The sequence below is a fragment of the Cannabis sativa genome, unplaced genomic scaffold, assembly GCF_029168945.1.
Source record: "Cannabis sativa cultivar Pink pepper isolate KNU-18-1 unplaced genomic scaffold, ASM2916894v1 Contig2, whole genome shotgun sequence".
NCBI lineage: Eukaryota > Viridiplantae > Streptophyta > Magnoliopsida > Rosales > Cannabaceae > Cannabis > Cannabis sativa.
The window spans coordinates 414,792-435,415 of NW_026870038.1; the positions used below are offsets into that span (position 1 = coordinate 414,792).

The window sequence follows — 20,624 nt, forward strand, 5'->3', positions numbered from 1 at the left end:
AACATTTACTAATCCATCCAACTAATGAAATATGAATAAAATTTACTATCAAAATCACTCTTTCTAAGAATAACTCGAGAACGAAAATCGCTTAATCCAATTCTCATATATATTTTTCTTTACTCGCTTAATCATATACCATTTATTTGTACTAAACGAAACCATTACATATATGTAGGGATCACAACCCTAACATCATACTCATAGCACAATCATAGCAATAACATATAAAAATTATTTCAATCATATCATGTCTTTACCATAACATTGGCATATCATAGCCATTACTTACATAACCTGGGCCTAGCCTGGCCTTACAATATCCTGGGCCTAATCTGCCCATATAATAACCTGGGCCTATGTAGCCCTACCATTGTTATAGGATAGGGTATCTCTATATTCAACAGTAACATCACTGTATCATACCCCACTATAACAATGTCATACACGAATCAGACAAATGTAGGGTAGGGTATCTCTACATTCAACGGCCTTATCCCGTATCATACCCCACCATAATAATTTCAAACACAACTCAGAAAAATACAGGGTAGGGTATCTCTACATTCAACGGCCTTACCCCGTATCATACCCCACCATGGTCCCTCACTTTACCTGAGACGTTAGCATACAACTTGCAGCATACAACACACAATATATGAATGCAACATACAACATATACAAGTCAAAACAACCCTAATCAATATATCAATTCATAAACTCATATTGTGGCCATACCACACATTCTCAGTACCACATACATATTCATAATAACAAAGCATAAACCATATTCCAATACATAAAGAGTTTAAATTTATGCAAATAAACACAAACAAAACTATCTAATTTCCTTACAAATCACGGGACTACTGACTGTCACAATCTATTCTTCTATTATAACCTTAATGATTAGATTTCACCCTTAACCAAAATTCAACTTAATTATTTCTAATAAAAGAGTAGAGCTTAAAATTATCTATCCATTAACACTTAAAAAAAAAAAAACAAACTTAAGAACGTACCAATAGTTATATATGTCTAATTTATTAAACCTGAAACATACACTCTCGTTAGAAATACTAATATAACAACTAAATTCTTTTTTTTTTTTCCTAACATACTCTATTCCAATCTGCTTATAACACAATTCCTTTTGAAAAACACTCTTCTTATGCTCCTTATTTATGAAAATAAGTACAACTTATCAAAAATCAAACTTAAATTACGTAATATAGCAATACCTTGAATATATTTTTTTTTCCAAAAATATCTCATAGATCGAATCCTACCCATAAAATTTTAAGACATATTCTTCTAAACACAAAGAAAACTTCTAGTTACACTAAAGATGTAACGCAACATAAAATATGTAAGACTAACATGAACAGATTAACTAAAACTTACAGTACAGTGAGTCGAGCTCGTCTCGTGGCAATGAACTTTACATGTTAGGGTCAACCACATCCTTTAGGACCGTATTGCTCTGATACCATATTGTAACGCCCCGATTTCCCGAGACGTCACACTAGCTAGTCCGTTTAAAACCATTTAAGATAAAGACAATAAAAGACTTCTTTAATAAAAAATAACTGAGCATGAGATCTCATTATTTTTAAAACAAAACATTTATTTATTCATAACTTTAAAATATAAAGCCTTACAAAAACTATTTGAATCATAATCTTAAATGAAATATTTTTAAACCAAAACATCGTGACAATCCCCTAACATGTAATCCATGCCTCGAGCTCGCCACCCTCACTGTATAGTTTTGCCTTTACCTGCACACAGAGTACCCGTGAGCTAACGCCCAGTAAGAAGAGCTATGTAGGACATAACCCCCCAACTATATAACATAGTCATAAGTATAACAATATCACAACATCAAATTAACTCATACCATACTTGCATACATATAACAACATGTCATATCACATATTATTCTCACATACAATACAACATCATATCACAGTGTAATCTTAATGCATGCTATACTCACACACATAACACATAGTATCTTATCGCACATTGTCCTCACATACGATAATCTACTCCCACTCATGTTGATCAGACATGAAGTGTAACTTGCCCTGCCTTGTGCTGTTCTCACACTCGACATCCAATAGGGCAATCCCTTATCACAAGTTGTACTCACCCATGAAAGGATAACCTGCAAGTAAACCCATACAAGCAAACCAAAAATATATCCTGCAGTGCTATGCTCACACCGGCTTAACCTATCCTATAAGTGTTATCCTCACACAAACAGTCAAAAGCCTTATCACTATCACACACTAATAACATTAGCATAAAACAACAATCTACCATAAAACATGTAAATACAAACCCATAATACAGTTGTATGTTTCAACATACACCCTGTGCACAGATGTCCACTCTTCTTACCTCAGTTATTAAGAACACCTTCTTGCTACTCCAAGCACCTCAATGAATTTTCTTGTTGAGGACAAGATCCTCAAATCCCGCTGCTTAAGACTTGTTATCTCGTCATTACTACCTATAACAACACATGGTTCAAGGCCCTAACATTAAAATTCGTACTCTTACAGTACAGCAGAAAGATCACTATTTTTGACCAACAACTATACTAATTCAGTGAAAGTTGTCTTCATAAAAATTATAGGAAATTTTATTATCTTTCCAACGCCACTGGAATCACCTCAATCGGAGCTCTAAAACTCTAGATATGATCATTTTTGTAAAACAGTTTTTAATCCTGCGAATTTATCAAAACCTACGAATTTTTGTGACATTAATTCCATTATAATGTTATTTAATGCACTCATACAATAAATTAAACCCACTAAATAATCTATAAAACTCTAATAGACTTTCATATTGGGCTTTAATTGAGTAATTAACCTAATTCATAAAAACACCATAATTTTACCTTGACACTTACTATAATTTCAACTATGTTTAGAAATCTATCAATATTATTCTAAGCAATAGTCTCTATTCACTATTAGTAGAAATAAATGAATATTTATTCTCACACAAATTGTATAACAAATAAAATTTAAAATATATGTATATTTTTACCGGGCATTACAAACAGGTTACAACCTTTTCGTTTACCTGTTACCATTTTCATATATATAACTTCATGACAAAATTATTATATTTAATTATTTCTCTTTCTATTGAAAACATAAACAAAAGAAAATTGACATTAGATCTATAGGTAACAAAATCTGAATGGTAACCTGTTACCATTTTCATATCTATACATAACATATTACAACCTTTACAACCTAGCTCAAATGGTAACATGTTAACCTTTTGGGTAACCTGTTACCATTTTCATATATATATATGGGGTAAGTTGAAAAATACCCCTTTTATTAATCAATTAATCAAATTTACCTCTAATTTTATATTTATTTGAAACATACCTCTTTTTATATGTATTGTACCCAAAATACCCTAACATAAGAGAGTCACATGGAGAGTATCTTGAAGTGACAGGAGTAAAATTGATACAATGTTTTAAAAAAGAGGTAAAAATGATAGACTTTAAAAAAGAGGGTAAAAATGAAAGAGGACAATATGAAAATGGTATAGAGTGTAATTTCCTCTATATATATATAAAAATTAATGACAAATTATTATTATAGTTATTGTTCTCCAGGGCTGCTCTTTTTTTTTTTTTTTCTTTGAAAATAAAGCGTTTATAAAATAAGAAAGAGTTAGACTTCTCGGTAATTACAAAAGATAAGGTCAGGTATAGAAGAGGGCTCCACCATACCTGAAATATTCTAAACAAAAGTCCACTTAGTCACATTATAGGTTACAAAATTACAACATTTGAAAATAAATGAGAAATTACAGCATAAAAAAAAGGTTAGAGAGTTTATTACAAATATTAGTATAATTATCAATGTTCCAAATAGAGTAGATTCCTTTCAACGCTTTGATAACCTTCTTCGAATCACTCTCAATCAAAATAAAATGGTGCTTTATCGAACCAGTCGATTCCTAACCTAACTGACACGTCGTAGCTTCGCCAATCAGTAGATCCGAAAAGTTGAGCATGTTAGCTGCTACCCACAAAATTGTCTCCGTGTGATCCCTAGCCAATGCTGCTACACACATGGACTCGCTACCAACCTTAACATCATAGTTGATTTTGATCCAATCTTCAAGAGGAAGGGGCCAAGCAAGAGACACCACAGCCAACACCGGTGCAAACAAGCAAGATGCATAATCAGTATAACACAAAGAGATAGAACCAATACATGCTAAAAATAGAGTATGTCATAGCTCCACGTTCGGCAAACGGCGATCGACGATCCACCCATACATATAGTAATGATCGGTCAGCGTGAAACTCACAAAAAATCCTTTATCAAAAAATTAGTTTTTTCATCAAGAAACTAGTTTCTTCGTCAAAAAACTTATTTTTTAATCAATAAACTAGTTTCTTCATCATGAAATTGGTTTTAATTATATAAAAGTAAAATTTATATGAGTTTTTAAGCTTTTTTTTTAAAAAAAATATACCACATTTGGTGCAGTTAAATTTATATCAAAGCTTATATTTTCTGTAAATAGTACATTATTCAGTCCAAGAGGCCTAAACAAAAATTCCTTTTACAAAATACACGATTTTTTATAATAATTTTTAAAAATACCTCATATTCTTAGAATAAAGACCCAATTTTTTCCTTTCTCCTTAAAGACACACACACTATTTGGGTCGACCCTAATACTCAAGAGTCTAAATATTATTCAACTTTCAAGCCATATGTTAATTATAATTATATATCTAATCTAAATACAATGTTGAAATTTCGTATCAAAATTATATTACTTGTATTTATGTATACATGATATAATTGTTCACTATTTCTTTAGACTTTTTCTTTAGTGATCATACTATATATTCATAATATTAAATAATACGTACTTTGTTCTACGTTATGAATTTAATAAAAAAAAAAAAAGGTGAGTGATTAGTGTTATGGTTATGCGGTGGCATTGCAACAAACGACATAGAAGGACTAAAACGACAGTGAGATTCCAATTATCAATTATGAAGACAACAAACGACATACAAGGATCGAAACGACAGTAACATTACCCTCTGTTAAAGGCAACAAACATAGAAAAGGACCGAAACGACAGTGAGATAATCAAAAAACGACAAAGGAGGACCAAAACGACAGACAGAACTACAAAATGATATGTTTATTGATTTAATCTTTATACAAAAATAAATAAATAAAACTTTCGATGGCCACAAAGTGCGTGTTTGGAAAGCTAGAGTATAATTAAATTTTCGTGTAGTTAGAAGTAATTGCACAATTTAACATGTTTGTCTGACTATTTAATTACATTATAACTATATAATTGAAATAAATTGAGGGATTCCAATTACACACCCTTATAAAAATTCAATGTAATTACTAAAACTTTTCTATTTTAAATATTAACTACTAAAAAATATTATTTCTTGTGAAATTATTAACTATTTTGTCAACCAAAATATTAAGAATTAATATATAATTACTACTCCATATTTAAATACACTTTGAATTTTAAAATATAATGCAACTACAAGACTGTAATAATCGTAAACTTATATTTTTTTTTTAGTGAGAAGTGAAAAAAAGTTCAAGTAAACTTATAGGATTTCTTAGTTGACTTTTTAGACAACTTTTTTGTTTATGTATAGTTATTTTTGGAATATGGAATTTAGGAGGGAAATAAAACAAAAACAAATTACATTAAACTATACTCTATTTTTCTTCTTCTTCTTATATTAATTCAAATAATTTTTTTTTTTCTTTTCAAAATTTTTTGTATGTAAGTCTTTTTTTAATCTTTTTTAAAACCCAAGTCTCAAACCAAAATTAAGAATAGAATGAAGAAATGATGAAGTGAAGTGAAATAAAAATAGTATGAAATCCCAAACATTGAAGTAAAATAAAACCTCACTATAAACTTTTCTCTGTGACTTAATATATTTGTTTACATATAATTAAGTATATATACATACCCAAAACATAATATATACTACTATACTATACATCTACACAATAAGCACTTGATTTCTTCATAATCTCATAACTAATAAGCTCTATATTCAAACACACTCATTCAAGTGAAACATTGAGAATCTGGGTTAGCTTGAAATAATAATAAAAATAGTAATTGGTAACTAACAATGGCTATATAGCTGCATTAATTTTTTAAAAGGTATCAAAAAGTAAAATTATCTTCTAATTCCAAATTCTCTATTAACTCCAGAAACTTAACCACTGTCTATTATACCAATTTTCAAGTGATAATGAATCTAAATTTTCATATCCTTGTTGCCCCAAATCCTCAATATAGTTGCTTGTTGTTGCCATTAGTACTCCTCTGTCTTCAAATCTTGTTTCTGTTTCATTTTTCGAATTGGTGTTTCGATACTTATTTTCTTCTTCTTCTTCTTTTTCATCCAATCTCTTGTCCTTTTTCATTTCATTAGTTTTTGATAAGAGAAGATCTTTCAACCTTTGCAACTGCTCAAAAATCAAAACAAACAATTCAAAACAAGCTCTAGCTCTAGCTCTAGCTCTAGCTCGCTCGCGAGCTTTTAAAGTAGTACTTAGAGAAAATCGAGTGAAAAAGAGAGAAAAATAAAAGGCGAAATGTGTTTATTACCTGTAAAACTAAGGAGTCTTTCTCTTGTTTTAAGGAATCAAATTGAGATACCAAATTGTCATACTCAGCTCTAAGATTTTTAAAATCTTGTTCAATTTGTTTCGATTTCCATCTTGCTCTTCGATTTTGAAACCATATGGCAACTTGTTTAGGCTGCAAACCAAGCTCTCTAGCCAACTGAATCTTCTTCTTTGGCTCGAGTTTAGTCTCCGATTCGAATATGGATTCCAATTGCTTAATTTGCTCATCACTAAATCTCCTTTGATTATTGTTATTCTTTTTCTTCTTTGAAATAGGAATAAGAGAGTGTTGAAATGAAGGAAATTGATCTCCACTCTCCATTATGGTTTTATTTGGATAATATTAAAAATGTTATGAGAAAGTGTTATGGAATTTAAAGAGTTGATGAATTGAAGGAAAGAAAGAAAGAAGGAATTCCACGCACTTGTTTTTTATTTTTTGGTGAATTAAATTAATAATGAATTTAGAGTATTTTGATTTTGATTTTGATTGATTGATTATTGTTCTAACCAATGAGATTAGATTTCTTGTGCTACTATCCAATCTTATGCCTTGTGGACATTTCTTATCTTTCAATATATTTTTTCATGCCTAAGAGCTTTACATATTTAATTTAATCAAATATAAATAGGGTAAATACTATTTTGGACCCTCTGTTTTACAAAAGTTACTAATTGGACCCTGTGTTTTGTTAAATGACAAAATGGACCCTGTATTTTCTAAAATAGTACAAATAGGACCCTGAATTGATTTTTTGTCAAAATAAAGTTTAATTATAATCCAATCTAAAAGTGTTATGACAAAATTGTTTACTTTTTTTTGTATCTGTTCGTATTAAGCATTGTCTTCAAGTTGGTTGTATTAAAAAAATTGTTAAAAATTAAGCTCAGTGTCCTATTTTTACTATTTTAGAAAATACAGGGTCCATTTTATCATTTAACAAAACACATGGTCCAATCTGTAACTTTTGCAAAACACAGGGTCTAAAATGGTATTTACCCATATAAATATAATGATATGTGTCCACAAAATTAAATACTATATTTAATAATGTGATAATATTTTTTAACCAATTATATCCGATTAAAATGAGATTCTTAATATAAAAAAAATACTATTACATGAATCAAAATATTGATTTGATTTTGATATATTTTGTGTGCATATATCGTTACTTTAGGACCGTGTTAAGGACCAACCTAATATTAGGCCAAAATAATGTTTTTGCACTTTTAAAAATGTATATAATTTTTTTTTACTAATTTTAAAAATATTATACATATTTTTTTCCAAATAAAAGTTTTTTTTTTATTTTTTAAGTTCACTAAAATTCAGAACCGACCATGGTTTTAATTAAATCCATACATATATTTGCTTTTTCTTTTAGTCTCATCACTTTTTGTAAAACCATAATTAATTAGTCATCTCATTCTAAAGGAAAGACATTCAACTAAGCTTGCTAGGTAGCCTACAATTTCTGAGTGAACAAAAAGAAATGGATATATAATAATAATATCACTCCCTTTCAAAATAATAATAATAATAATAATAATAATAATAATAATAATAATAATATCACCTTTTTCAAAAGATTACTTATATGTGTTAGTTTTTTTTAATAAATGAATTATAAACACTTTATTATTATTATTATTAGTATGTTGTTTGCTTTAATTTTTTTTTTCTTTTCATATTATTAATTTATTTAATACAAAATTATATGTATATATATGTTACAGTATTCGATAAATGTGGCTCGTATAAAATTAATTATCATGAATATTAATTATTAAATATAAGATATATTATGGTATTGATTAAACCATAGATGGGTATATATAAAAATGAAACAAATAACAAAATAATAAGATAGTGTATTTCTTTCTATAAAATAACATTATCAATAATAATTAATTTAATTAAGTACTGTTATATTTTTATTTTATTTTTGCAAATATTACTTAGAAATGGACCTGATTTAGTAATGTAGGGTCATTAAACAATTGGATGCATATGCATGAATTAAATATATATATATTTATTTATTTATATATATATATATGTATGATCCTAAAAATCTTTGCTATATTCTATTTTATGCCATAGATTGATATCTTGTGTTTTGATCCATACACTGTTTGGATTCTTATTATTTTCTTATAATACCATTTGTCATATACTTAGGTAACTGACAAGAATGAGGTGCCCATAGGGAACTAAGTACTTAAATTTTCAGATTCAATTTATATATATATATATATGTATGTATGTGCATCTTACATGTATATGAAATTTGATATAATATAATTGAGAATATTATATAGAGGGAGCAATTATAGTGGAGATGGTATTAATAATAATAAAATTTTCAAATATATATATTAAAGCTTTTCAACAAACATATGCATGAACCCTTTTTGAACACTCTGAAAATAAATTAATATTCCTTTGGGTTGATATAAGAAATGGCTAAGTTTTTTGTTATTTTTTCTAATGAAAGTATATATATTGATTAGACTAGACTTCATTAATTAATCCGTACAACTATTATTATTGTTATTATTATTATTATTTGACAGATGTAGAGTGATATTTAACTTACTTTATTATCTTATACATATATGTACGTGTAGTTTAGGATGTTGATTTTAGTGTCGTTTTAAGATAAATGTTATTTTCATACCAATAATATAAAGTAATAAAATCCCTTTAAGGGGAGCATATTATGTCATCTTTTGCCACGTAATAAACAAATCAATTTGAAAAACGACAATAATATATATTTGGTTGCATTATGCATTATTATAATAATGTACTAGTGAAAAATTAACATGACAATATATTTAGTTTTGTCATTTCTTGATCACTTAGATAAGGAAATTTAGGGTTGAGAAAAGGTATTGCAAAGTTTTGTTTTTAAACTTTAATTAACTAAGTATCATACTAATTATGTTTGTTGATTATGTTTTGTCTAATAATTAAGATTTTCTATTTTGGGTATTGCATCCCTAGCAATAATAAGGAGAAATATTAGAATATAGGACTTTTTTAAGGTTCAAATCTCTCTAGACTCAAAAATTTAAGGTTACTAGGAAGTCTCTTCATCGAATTACTAGCGCTCACAAGATTTATTTTGGAGAATACTCTATTTTGTACTTTTTTAATAGAATGCCTTAAGTCAAATATGACCGACTCTGAAATTTAATGGATCATTGAAAAAAAAAAACTATTTTTGAGCTTTTATTTAGAAAAAAAATATATAATATTATTCAAAATCAATAAAAAAAAATTGTGTATTTTTAAAAAAGAAATTTTTTGGAGGATTCTGAGCTAACTAGACCCTAAGCACAGGCCTAACCCGCTTATGTTCAAAGTAAAGCCTAATGTGGATTCGTTAAAGTATTTGGATATATTATTATTTTCCGTACAATACTATAGTTAATATAAAGATTGTTTGGTAAAATTCAATTATTTAATTTTGGGAGGTATAAATAATAAACATGAACAAAAAAGAAAGGATTTATTAGAACATATATATTGTCAAAATTAAGTAGTTCATATGTCTTTTAAAGTAGATAACAATAGGCTATATATATTTAGTACATGTGAAGATAATTATTAAGTATAAGTGTAGTCAATCTCAAATGAATAAGTGATGTTTTTATTATGTGGGCTAAGTCTTTATATATATAAGACTTGCACGTCACAATAAGTTTGTGGTGCAAAAAATATATAGCTTTATTTTACAATCTCATTCACTTTTTCTTTTTTCTTAAAAAGAAAAACAATTTCATTTTGAAATGATAACGCAAAGTTAATTTCTTATTACATTAAATTGCAATAATTTGTGTTGATATTGAAGAAAGAAAAAAAAAACACTAGAGTTTGGCCAAAGAAATTGGATTTTGAAATGATTGAAGAACAACCAACTTTGATTTAATACTTTATAGGGCTTAGGCTAGACCACTTTTTCTACACTTTCTTACATATATTTTGTCAAACTTGTGGGGTTGATCATGTTTTTAATTTATTTTATGAGAAATGTTAACAGGTATTAGTGGTGCTTAGTAATTTTTTATGTGATAATATCGCTATTGGTTTAAATAAGTATCTGATCACATATAATTTAATATAATAATTTTTAGGGAGTATCGCTAGCCAATTACAAGGTGACATATCTAGAAGTGCTAGACATCAGTAACACTACTGGTGTCTAATAGCAATACTCTTATTTTACTTATTTATTTAAAAAAGATTAATAGAATTAATATCACTTTGATGATGTATGGTCATATAGCTTCTTCTTCTTTTTTCAGTTTTTCAACATAAACTTGTTCTTTGAAAACAAGGAATTAGTTATTTGGGGTTATTTTTAAATAATAGGTTTTAACAAAAATAAATAAATAAAATATGACAATTATAAGGGAAGGGATGTTTCACATTCTTTTATGAGTTTAATTTGATTAATTATATTTGTTGTAATTTATTTTTTCTTGAATGCATACATGTTAAAATTTATAAGTACAAATTGAGTACTCTAAATAGATTGATAATTTTTCAAATCTATTTAAATTCTATGAATGAAAGAAAAAAAAATCACAATTATTTTACGATGAGGTGGGACGGATATGAAAGACCAATAACATCACCACTTAAAATGGAGGAATAATATAGGAATAATATACTTGTTAAAATCTGGTATTTTATATTGTGTTAAACCAATTTAAATTTGACATGTCAGTTAATTTTTTATTTATTAAAAAATTAAATTTTTAACTGAGTCAACAAAAATAGTTAATATATTTAATATAAATTAAATTAGTTGACATGTCAAATTTAAATTAGTTTAACACAATATGAGACACTACCTTTTAAAGATTTTAATTCTCATTCTCGCGTATTCCTAGTGGAGACAGGACAGAGAATCCCCTAATGGGACGGGGTAATGTAAAAATACAGTTTATTTTAAAAATTTAAATACATAAAATTATTAAATTATGTAAAAATTAAAATATTACATATTATTTATTATTCAATATACTAATTATTATACAAAAACCACAACTTAATAAATTATAAAAATGACATTAATATACTAAAAAAATTATAAATACGTATTATAAAATATAAAATATTAATAAAATGATAATTAATAAATTAAACGAGCGAATTCCCGTTCTGTTTAATATTCGAGAATAAAAATAATCTCCGCCCCTATCTCATTTCTCATTTAGGCAGAAAATCTCTGCTCCATTAAAGGCGAGTCTCGAGACCCTTTCCCATGAAAAAAATATACATCCCTATTTTTCACTAATTATAGGACTTGATTCTCATCTACATATTAATTAATATAATTCAAAATTATAGTATTTGTATCAACAATAAACACTAGAATAGGGGACAACAATAAAAAATCAAAACAATATCACTTATAATTAGTTTAGTTAATTAAGTATGGAAAATTTAAATTGTAGAGAAGTGAAGCTATATATAGATATAGATATAGATATAGGTAGCTATAACAATTGAATAATAAGGTGGTGAAGTAGTGAATGAAAGAGACATAGAATTTTGTCTTAAACGGCCATGATTAGCCATTCATTTGGGTAAATGTGTGGTTATGATATGATTGACCCTACTATATAAGATTTTCATTGTTTTTAGTGACAAAACGTTTTCATAAATTCATTCAATATAATTGGCAATAATTGTAAATGGTGTTGTGGCCTTGTACCATTTCACCCATATCTGTATATATTTTGCCGACAATTAACTAACTTATTATATTAATTATGAATCAATTTAGTTTATAATTACTCTCTTTCTTTTTTTTTTTTTTTAAAAAAATAAAATAGAATAAAAAATCTCAACCTAAAGTTATATTATATATATGGTGATTCTCTTATAATAAATGTATGGAGGAATGTTTTAGATTATGATTTTTTTTTTAATTTCTTTGTTTATTAGTAAGTAATAGTGATGTGTGTGTGTGGCAATTTCAATATATATATCTGTCCTATTACAAATTGAATATTATTTTTTTTTTTTAAAAAAAAAAAAAAACTAGTTGAAAAAAATTAATTAATATTAATGATTGTCACGTACATAGGGTTGAATTTTGAGTTTTGACCAAGTTGTAGTTAATGAATAAATGGACAGCTTCAAAATTAGCTCCTCACGTACGTTATTATATATTCTACTTTATAATTTATTTATTAGTTTTAACTATAATAATTTTTCATTGATATGGTCAAATAAGTATGCATAATGCATATGGTGAAATAAGAAAAAAAAATGTAAATTCACATTATATATAAAGAGAATTTAACATGTACATATGTAAGTGGTTTAATACGGGTTATTATTTCATTTTTGTTGGGCCACTAGCTTACCTTATAACTCCTACATTTAGTGACAGAGATAAGCAGATGGGGAAGTAGAAGTGTCATGGCCTCCCCGGATTTTTTAAAATTTTTAAAATTATATGTAAAATATTATTCACCCTCACGAAATTATTTTTGACATCTTCTCATACTAATGGAGTAGGTAGAACACTTATATTGAAAGTAATTCTTGCCTAATCTTAGACGTGAGACTTAGGGTTGATACCTCAACAATCTTCCCCTCAAATTACCAAGACCCACGTACCAGTGGTGGGGCCTCCCCTCCAACGAAATCATATTGTGCTTGCTGCTATCACCAATGGAACTCGTTGGCAGACATTTAACATCGTTATCGTTAGAAAGACTTTTGACACAAGGCATACTAAACAAAAATTTCCATCTTGTACCACTGTAATCACTAACGGGACACGTCACCTGACACCACAATATTAAATTGACTTTCGACACATGGCAGTTGGCACCGTACAAATCTTCAATTGTGAGGTCATCAAATTCAGAGCTTCTCCCACATAACACAAATGCAGTCCACTCTCCCAACTCTTGAACCTTTGGCTCACATTAGGGGTGAGCAAAAAATCCAAGAAACTGAGTACACCGACCGTCCGAACACCGAAAAAACCAACATCGAAAAAACTGCCTTTGCACGGTCAGTTTTAGTGTTAATGGCAAACTGACCGATTAAACCGAGAACCGACCAAACATATATATTATACACTATACATATATAATATAATTATTTTTGTACGTATTTAATATACAATTTTATTAAACCAGTTTTACTTCTTATATTTTTTATTTAAAGTCTCAATTATCCATTGCTTTATTTTATTATAATTCAATATATTTACGTATTACATACACACATTCATAAAAATAATATGAGTTTTTTAATATAACTCATTACTATGCTAGTAGCACAAATAATTAGAACAAATTTAAAAAAAAAATATTTTACATTATTTATTTAACTAAGAAAAGTTTTTGTTCTTAAATAATAAGATATTTGATACAATACTCTAATTTTTTTTAATTTCCAAATAATTATAGCAAATTTAAGGGTAAATACCAATTTGGACTCTGTGTTTTGTAAAAGTTATCAATTTAACTCTCTATTTTGTTAAATGACAAAATAGACCCTATATTTTTCAAAATTGTACAAATAGGACCCTAAACTAATTATTTGTCAAAATAAAATTTAATAATAATCCGATCTAGAGATGTTATGACAAAATTGATTATATTTTCTATTTTTGTTCGTGTTAAAAATTATCTTAAAGGTGGTTATATTAAAAAATAAAATTGTTGAAAATTGAGGTCAGGGTCCTATTTGTACAATTTTGAAAAATACAGGATCGATCCATTTTGTCATTTAACAAAACAAAAGGTCTAATTGATAACTTTTACAAAACACATGATCCAAAATGGTATTTATACTAAATTCAAAGACTTACTTTTTAAAAGAAGAAAATGAAGCTTGGTTTGGTCAGTTTAAACTGACCAAACCGTGGATTAAAATGGTTGGTTTTTTTTTTTTTTTTACATGTATATTGTGGTTGGATGATTTTTGGATTATAACCGTGAAAACTGAAAACCAAATTTTAGATTTTTTTTTTGTGTAAAAAACCAACCAAACCGATCATTGCTCACCCCTAGCTCACATTAGCATGACATTGTCTGCTTTGAAACTAGACACTCGAGAATTTATTTTTGATACCTTCCCAAATAACCTCGTACTGATAGAGTATGTGGAATATTTATATTCAAGACAATTTTTATTTAATCTTTCAATGTGAGACTTAAATTGATACCCCAACATACTCCTACATATGCCTCTCATGCTTAAAGATAGTAGGATTATTCATCTAAAAGAGAAAAAAAAATAGTATATAGGATTAACTAGATACCTTATAATTATGAATTTATGATCCTATTATTAGATATCTATGAATGAGTAATTCAAAAATATTCACTCATCAACAACAATATTGTTTGAACCAATTAAGAAGAGAATAATTGATAATTAATCTCAACTTCTCTATGATCAAAGTACAATTAACCTTATTTTCTTGGGCTGTCCTCCTAGAGGTAATGGTAATGATTATTGGGGAGGAGGAGAGAAAGGGTCAGGTTCTTGGATTTTTGGAATCAAAGAGTTCAGTTTCAGGGTCCTTACCATCGACGCCGGCAACGGGCGGTCGATCTTACCACGTACATGGTCGAGCAAGATCAGTGTAAAGAAGAGAAGGGAGTGACAGTGAGAGAGAAAGGAAATGCTGCAATTAATTAGAGTTTACAATTAGAGAGAGAAATACAGAAGAAGAAGAAAAAAAATGAAAAAGAATATATATTGTATTATTGTTTATAATGTATTTATTTTTATAGTTTTTAAATTATTTTTATAATATTTAAATAATTAATGTTATAAGGACCACTAAAAATATATCACGCGTAACGTGTGGCACTTACCTGAGATTTTCTATAATGAATAACAAAACAGAACTTGAGTTCAATAGATTTTACTGTTAAAATTTCAATTTTTGTGGTTAAGTGTTAAGAAATGTAAAATTTAAGTGATTTTGCTGCTAATATCCCTATAGATTATGCACTAAGAAAAAAGTACACAAAAATAGTTTAACCGTTATAGATGGTCTTAGGTGAAATTATGTGGTCTCGTTTGGCTAAGCTTATACTTTTACTAATAGCTAAAAATATAAGATAAGTATAAGTTTTGACTTATTTTTAGTGTGAGGAAATTATACTCTATACCCTTTTTATATTGTCCTCTTTTATTTTTACCCTCTTTTTTAAAGTCTATCACTTTTACCTCTTTTTTTAAATAGTGTACCAATTTTGCCCCTGTCACTTCAAGATACTCTCCATGTGACTCTCTTATGTTAGGGTATTTTGGGTACAATACATATAAAAAGAGGTATGTTTCAAATAAATATAAAATTAAAGATAAATTTGATTAATTGATTAATAAAAAGGTTATTTTTCAACTTACCCCCTTTTCCCCTTTTAGTGTTTGGATAATTAAACTAAAAAAGAATAACACATATATTGGACTATGCTATTCCAGCCGAAACTTGGCCCATGAAATCAGCCTGTTAGATTTGGGGCCTTGGGCCGTCAATATCAAAAGCTTGGCATATATATGACTAATTAAACAAGCACCAACAAATTGGATTTTATTTTCATAAATACCATTTATTTTTCTTATATACTAAATTCTTGTATTTATACATTTTTGGTTAAATATATATCCCTTTTCCTAGTTAAATCATTATAGAATAATTAATAAAAATTAAATATAAGTGGGTTGGTGACTGATAAGTTATATAAAAGTGGAACAAAATTATTAATTTATTTATTTTATTTTATTAAAAAGAGTTGTGCTGGTAAATCAATTAACCCTTTGACGGGTTGTTTGACCCACCAGAAGTGTTATAATATCACACAATAGTCAATAGGTCAAGAGTTTTGACTCTGAGGTGAAAACTTTAGTTTATTGCTTTTTGACCAATCCAATAATTATAAACCAAGTCTCTTAATTTATAGTTACATTCAACAAATTAATACCCCTAAATAAAAATGAGAGTTTTTAGGGCTAAACATTTCTACCCCAAAACCTGCCCCACCCAAACTCAAAAAACCCTAAAAAAATGAGATTGAAAAATTATTGGTCGGGTTCAAGTGACACTCGATTACAAATTGGGTTAGATTCGGGTTTGGGAAAAATAACAATTTCGGTACAGGGTGTCACTTGGACCCGCCCAAAACCCAACATAAATTGGGTTATTGTGAATGTTATATTGGAAGCTCAAACTCGATTCGCACCAAATACTCACCAAAATCCTGTCTTACCCACCCGGTCAAACCTAAACACGAACTCAATCAAATCTTGTCTACAAATAGACAAATTCAGAATTGAATTTGCTATACCCAAAATCCAAATTCGAACTCGAAACCTGAAAACTCACCCGAATGTGCACCCTATTAGTTTGTAATTATTATTGTAAAACAATTAAAACTACAAGAAATGTTACTTTTTTTTAAAAAAAAAAAAAGAAACCTCAGTTCGATTAAATCACCAAAAGAAACTGGGATTCACAGGGGGCAATCCCTCCCCTTCACAGTTCAAAGAACCGCTCTTGGAGTGTCTAGCACTCTTAGCAAGTTCATCAACGAAAGAAATAACATTTCTTCTAATGAAAACAACATTGCACTTAGAACAAGAATCTAAAAGTTGAAGCAGTAAATAAAAAACACTAGTGAGCTGCCAATCAGGACATTTCTTGGTGGCAATGGCTTCCACAAGGATCTTAGAATTAGAGGCAATTGTGAAGTCATCCCACCCAACGTTCATCGCCCACTGCGCACCACGAGACACAGCTTCCATCTCAGCCGCAAGCGCACTGCCACATAAACCAGCAGCCGTGTTGAAATTCCAATTAACCGAGTCACGGCACATAAAGACAGCCGCACACCCAAAGCAACCATCAGAGTAGGATCCATCCACGACCACTAAGTTCTTTGACAAAATCTTGAGAGATTCGTCAGGTACCAGGGGGGGGGTAATGGAACTCTGAACTGTCTTAAGATTAGCCGTAATGAGCTCTTGAAAACGATTAGTGATAGCCCTCCTTGCCTGATCAATGCTCCAAACAGCCTCCCCCTGGTGTACAATCCTGTTTCTAATATTCCAAATGGTCTCGAAAATGATGGCATAGCAACCCAGCATTTGGCCCCTTAGATCGCCATTAACTCCTTCACACAGCTTGCACAACAACTCTGGTATACTTCCAGCCGTGGCTAAGTTCAATCGCACAGGAAAAGGGCTACTTAACCAAAGAGCTAAAGCAAAGGGACATTCAACAAATAAATGAAAAGGATTCTCAGGGCCAGAGTCACAAAATAAACACTTACATGCTGCAGAGTTAAATATGTTTGTTGTGGGAAGAACATTTGCACAAACTCTCCAAAGCATCATGCTCAGGCGAGGATGAATGCTGGACTTCCAAATCCAACCCCACAACCTGTTAGTGTCATTGAATCGGCCGACTTGAGCAGCCCAATACGCACCCTTGACAGAGAATTGGCCCGAATTTGAGTTCTTCCATACAATAAAATCCTCTACTCCGTTCTTCGCTATTTGGATTCCTCCAATCTTAGTTCCAAGATCATTGCCAAAGAGAAAACACAAAAAGCCATGATTCCAGCTTCTAGTGTTACGGTACATTAAGTCCGCCACACTGCGTAAATAAGGCGCCCTTCCTCTGATTGTTACCATAAGCGCTCGACATTCAGCATATTCCAACCACGGGATCCAAGGTTGCCACCAAACATCAATACTTTCACCGGTTACAATAACTGAGCAAGCCCCTTCAGTTACACAAGATCGAGCATTCAAAATTCCCCTCCAAACAAAACTATCAGAATTCTTTCCGGACACGCTCCAAAAACTCTCTTTGGGGTAGTACTTAGCTTTCATAGCAATGTTACTTTTACCAGTACATTTTTACTCTTGTAAAAGTTTTTTTATTGCGCTGGTAAAACAGAATCTACTTTTGATGTGTTGGCAAATTAACGCTGGTATTAGAATTTTTGTGAGCGTAAAATGAAAAATGCTGGCAAAACTGACTTTTTTTAGCACATAAATGTACTGGTAAAATTTTGACCTTTTTGCGAGATGTGCTGGTAAAATAACTTTTACCAGCACAATAATAAATTACGCTGACAAAAGTGATATTTTTTATAGTAAAAAATAAAGTAGAAAAAATATTACTATTACATAACTAGCTAGTTAATATGCATATAAAGATTTGGCATGATTATTAATCTCACATTCACTTCAAACTTATATATTGATAATTACTTAATTATACAAACAATAACAAAATTAATCATGATAATTGATAACTATATATATTAGTCATAATGATCCAAATAATTAATTTGTTTATAAATATTTAAGTGAAAGATAGAGAGAGAAAGTGTTGATTAGCAAAACCCTACAGCTGTTTCCAAAAAAATATAACCACTCACACTAACACTAACACACTACTATAGTAATCTAACTACTACATGACCTTTAATCTCTCTCTCTCTCTCTCTCTTTCTCTTTCTTTCTCTTACCCTTTATTTTATTTTTAATTTTTAATTTTTATCTTTTTCTTTTTTTGTTGTTGTGAAACCAAATGATTATGTTGATTATGGTGGTGCCTATTAATAATTTCCATGAAAGAAGAATATATATATATTTATATGAGAAAACCCATGAAAATTGAAGATCCATTGGAAAAGACCAAACCCTAGCTATATATATATATATATATATCTGTATATATAGATAGGGTAGGTTAATTTGAATGGCGGATGAGTAGTTATTAGCTAGGGCACAGGGGAAGCTTCTTTTGAGGGGAATGTTTGTCTGGCACGAGGTCACCAATTTCACCCTAATACTATATATCTATATCTATATACATTTATATATATATGGTTATAATTAGTGTCTTCGGACCAGGCTTCATTCCCCTCAGCTACTGCTTCGATCATATATAAATATATATATATAGATCATCACTTCATCGATCAGGTGAGTTTTTAGGTATATATATATTTATATTTATATTTATCAAGTTAATTTTCTAGCTCATATCTCAAATCGATGAATTAATTGATATATAATAAGCTATTAATTGGATCATGGGTGAGATCTTAGATCGATGTTGATGATTATATATATATATATGAAATTATTAATTTATTTCTTATTAATTTATATGTGATATAACTGATCTGATCATATAGCTAGTATTGAATTATTTAGGAAGAAATTAACAAAACAAAACCCTTATATAATATATATTTATATATATACATATATAAATAGCTCTAATAGGTTAGCCCCTTTCTGAAGGATTATATTCTATTTCTATCTATATATATATATCACTGAAGATATTTCTGTAATCATATATATATGATGATCATGATCTTTTCACCATATATATATAGGGCAAATATATTGCTGTTTTTTGCAGTACTGGTATATATATATTCTATACTTTCTTCTCATGTTATATATATATAGGTATATAGCTAGGGCTATATATATATTAATTCGATCTTCAATATGGTAAAACTATAACTGTAAATACAATTAGATTTATTATTTTAATTATGATAGGGATTTGTTTTTTGTTTTCTACTAATTCATATATCATCTTCTCTTCTTCCAATTAATTAAATATTTATTATAATTAAGCATGTATATATATAGTGGGAAACCATGTGCAAAAGCTGTAAATCTGCATTTCTCTGATCATCAGCTTTACCAAATATTCTTTAATAATAATTTTAATTTATTAGATGTTTATTATACCTACACTGATCAATATATGATATATATATATATACACACATAAACTTGTAGTGGAAGACATATATGTATGGATATGAATATGTGTTAATTGTGGAGAGAAAGAATTAGATTTGATCTTAAATTATATTCCCTTGTGATGAAGT

The 20,624-nt window shown here is 28.8% G+C and overlaps 2 protein-coding genes across 2 annotated transcripts; both read right to left on the minus strand.

Moving 5' to 3' along the window:
• Nucleotides 1–5,939: 5,939 nt before the first annotated feature.
• LOC133033028 (homeobox-leucine zipper protein ATHB-7-like) lies at nt 5,940–7,060 on the minus strand. The gene is made up of 2 exons (XM_061107558.1): nt 6,673–7,060; nt 5,940–6,530 (listed from the first exon to the last, which is right to left on the minus strand). Exons 1-2 carry the CDS (start codon nt 7,012–7,014, stop codon nt 6,264–6,266), a joined length of 609 nt encoding a protein of 202 aa, XP_060963541.1. The 5' UTR covers nt 7,015–7,060; the 3' UTR covers nt 5,940–6,263.
• A 10,124-nt stretch (nt 7,061–17,184) lies between these two features.
• Nucleotides 17,185–18,588, minus strand: LOC115723998 (uncharacterized). Its single transcript, XM_030653454.2, has one exon. The coding sequence runs from the start codon at nt 18,586–18,588 to the stop codon at nt 17,185–17,187; it is 1,404 nt and encodes a 467-aa protein (XP_030509314.2).
• Nucleotides 18,589–20,624: the final 2,036 nt, after the last annotated feature.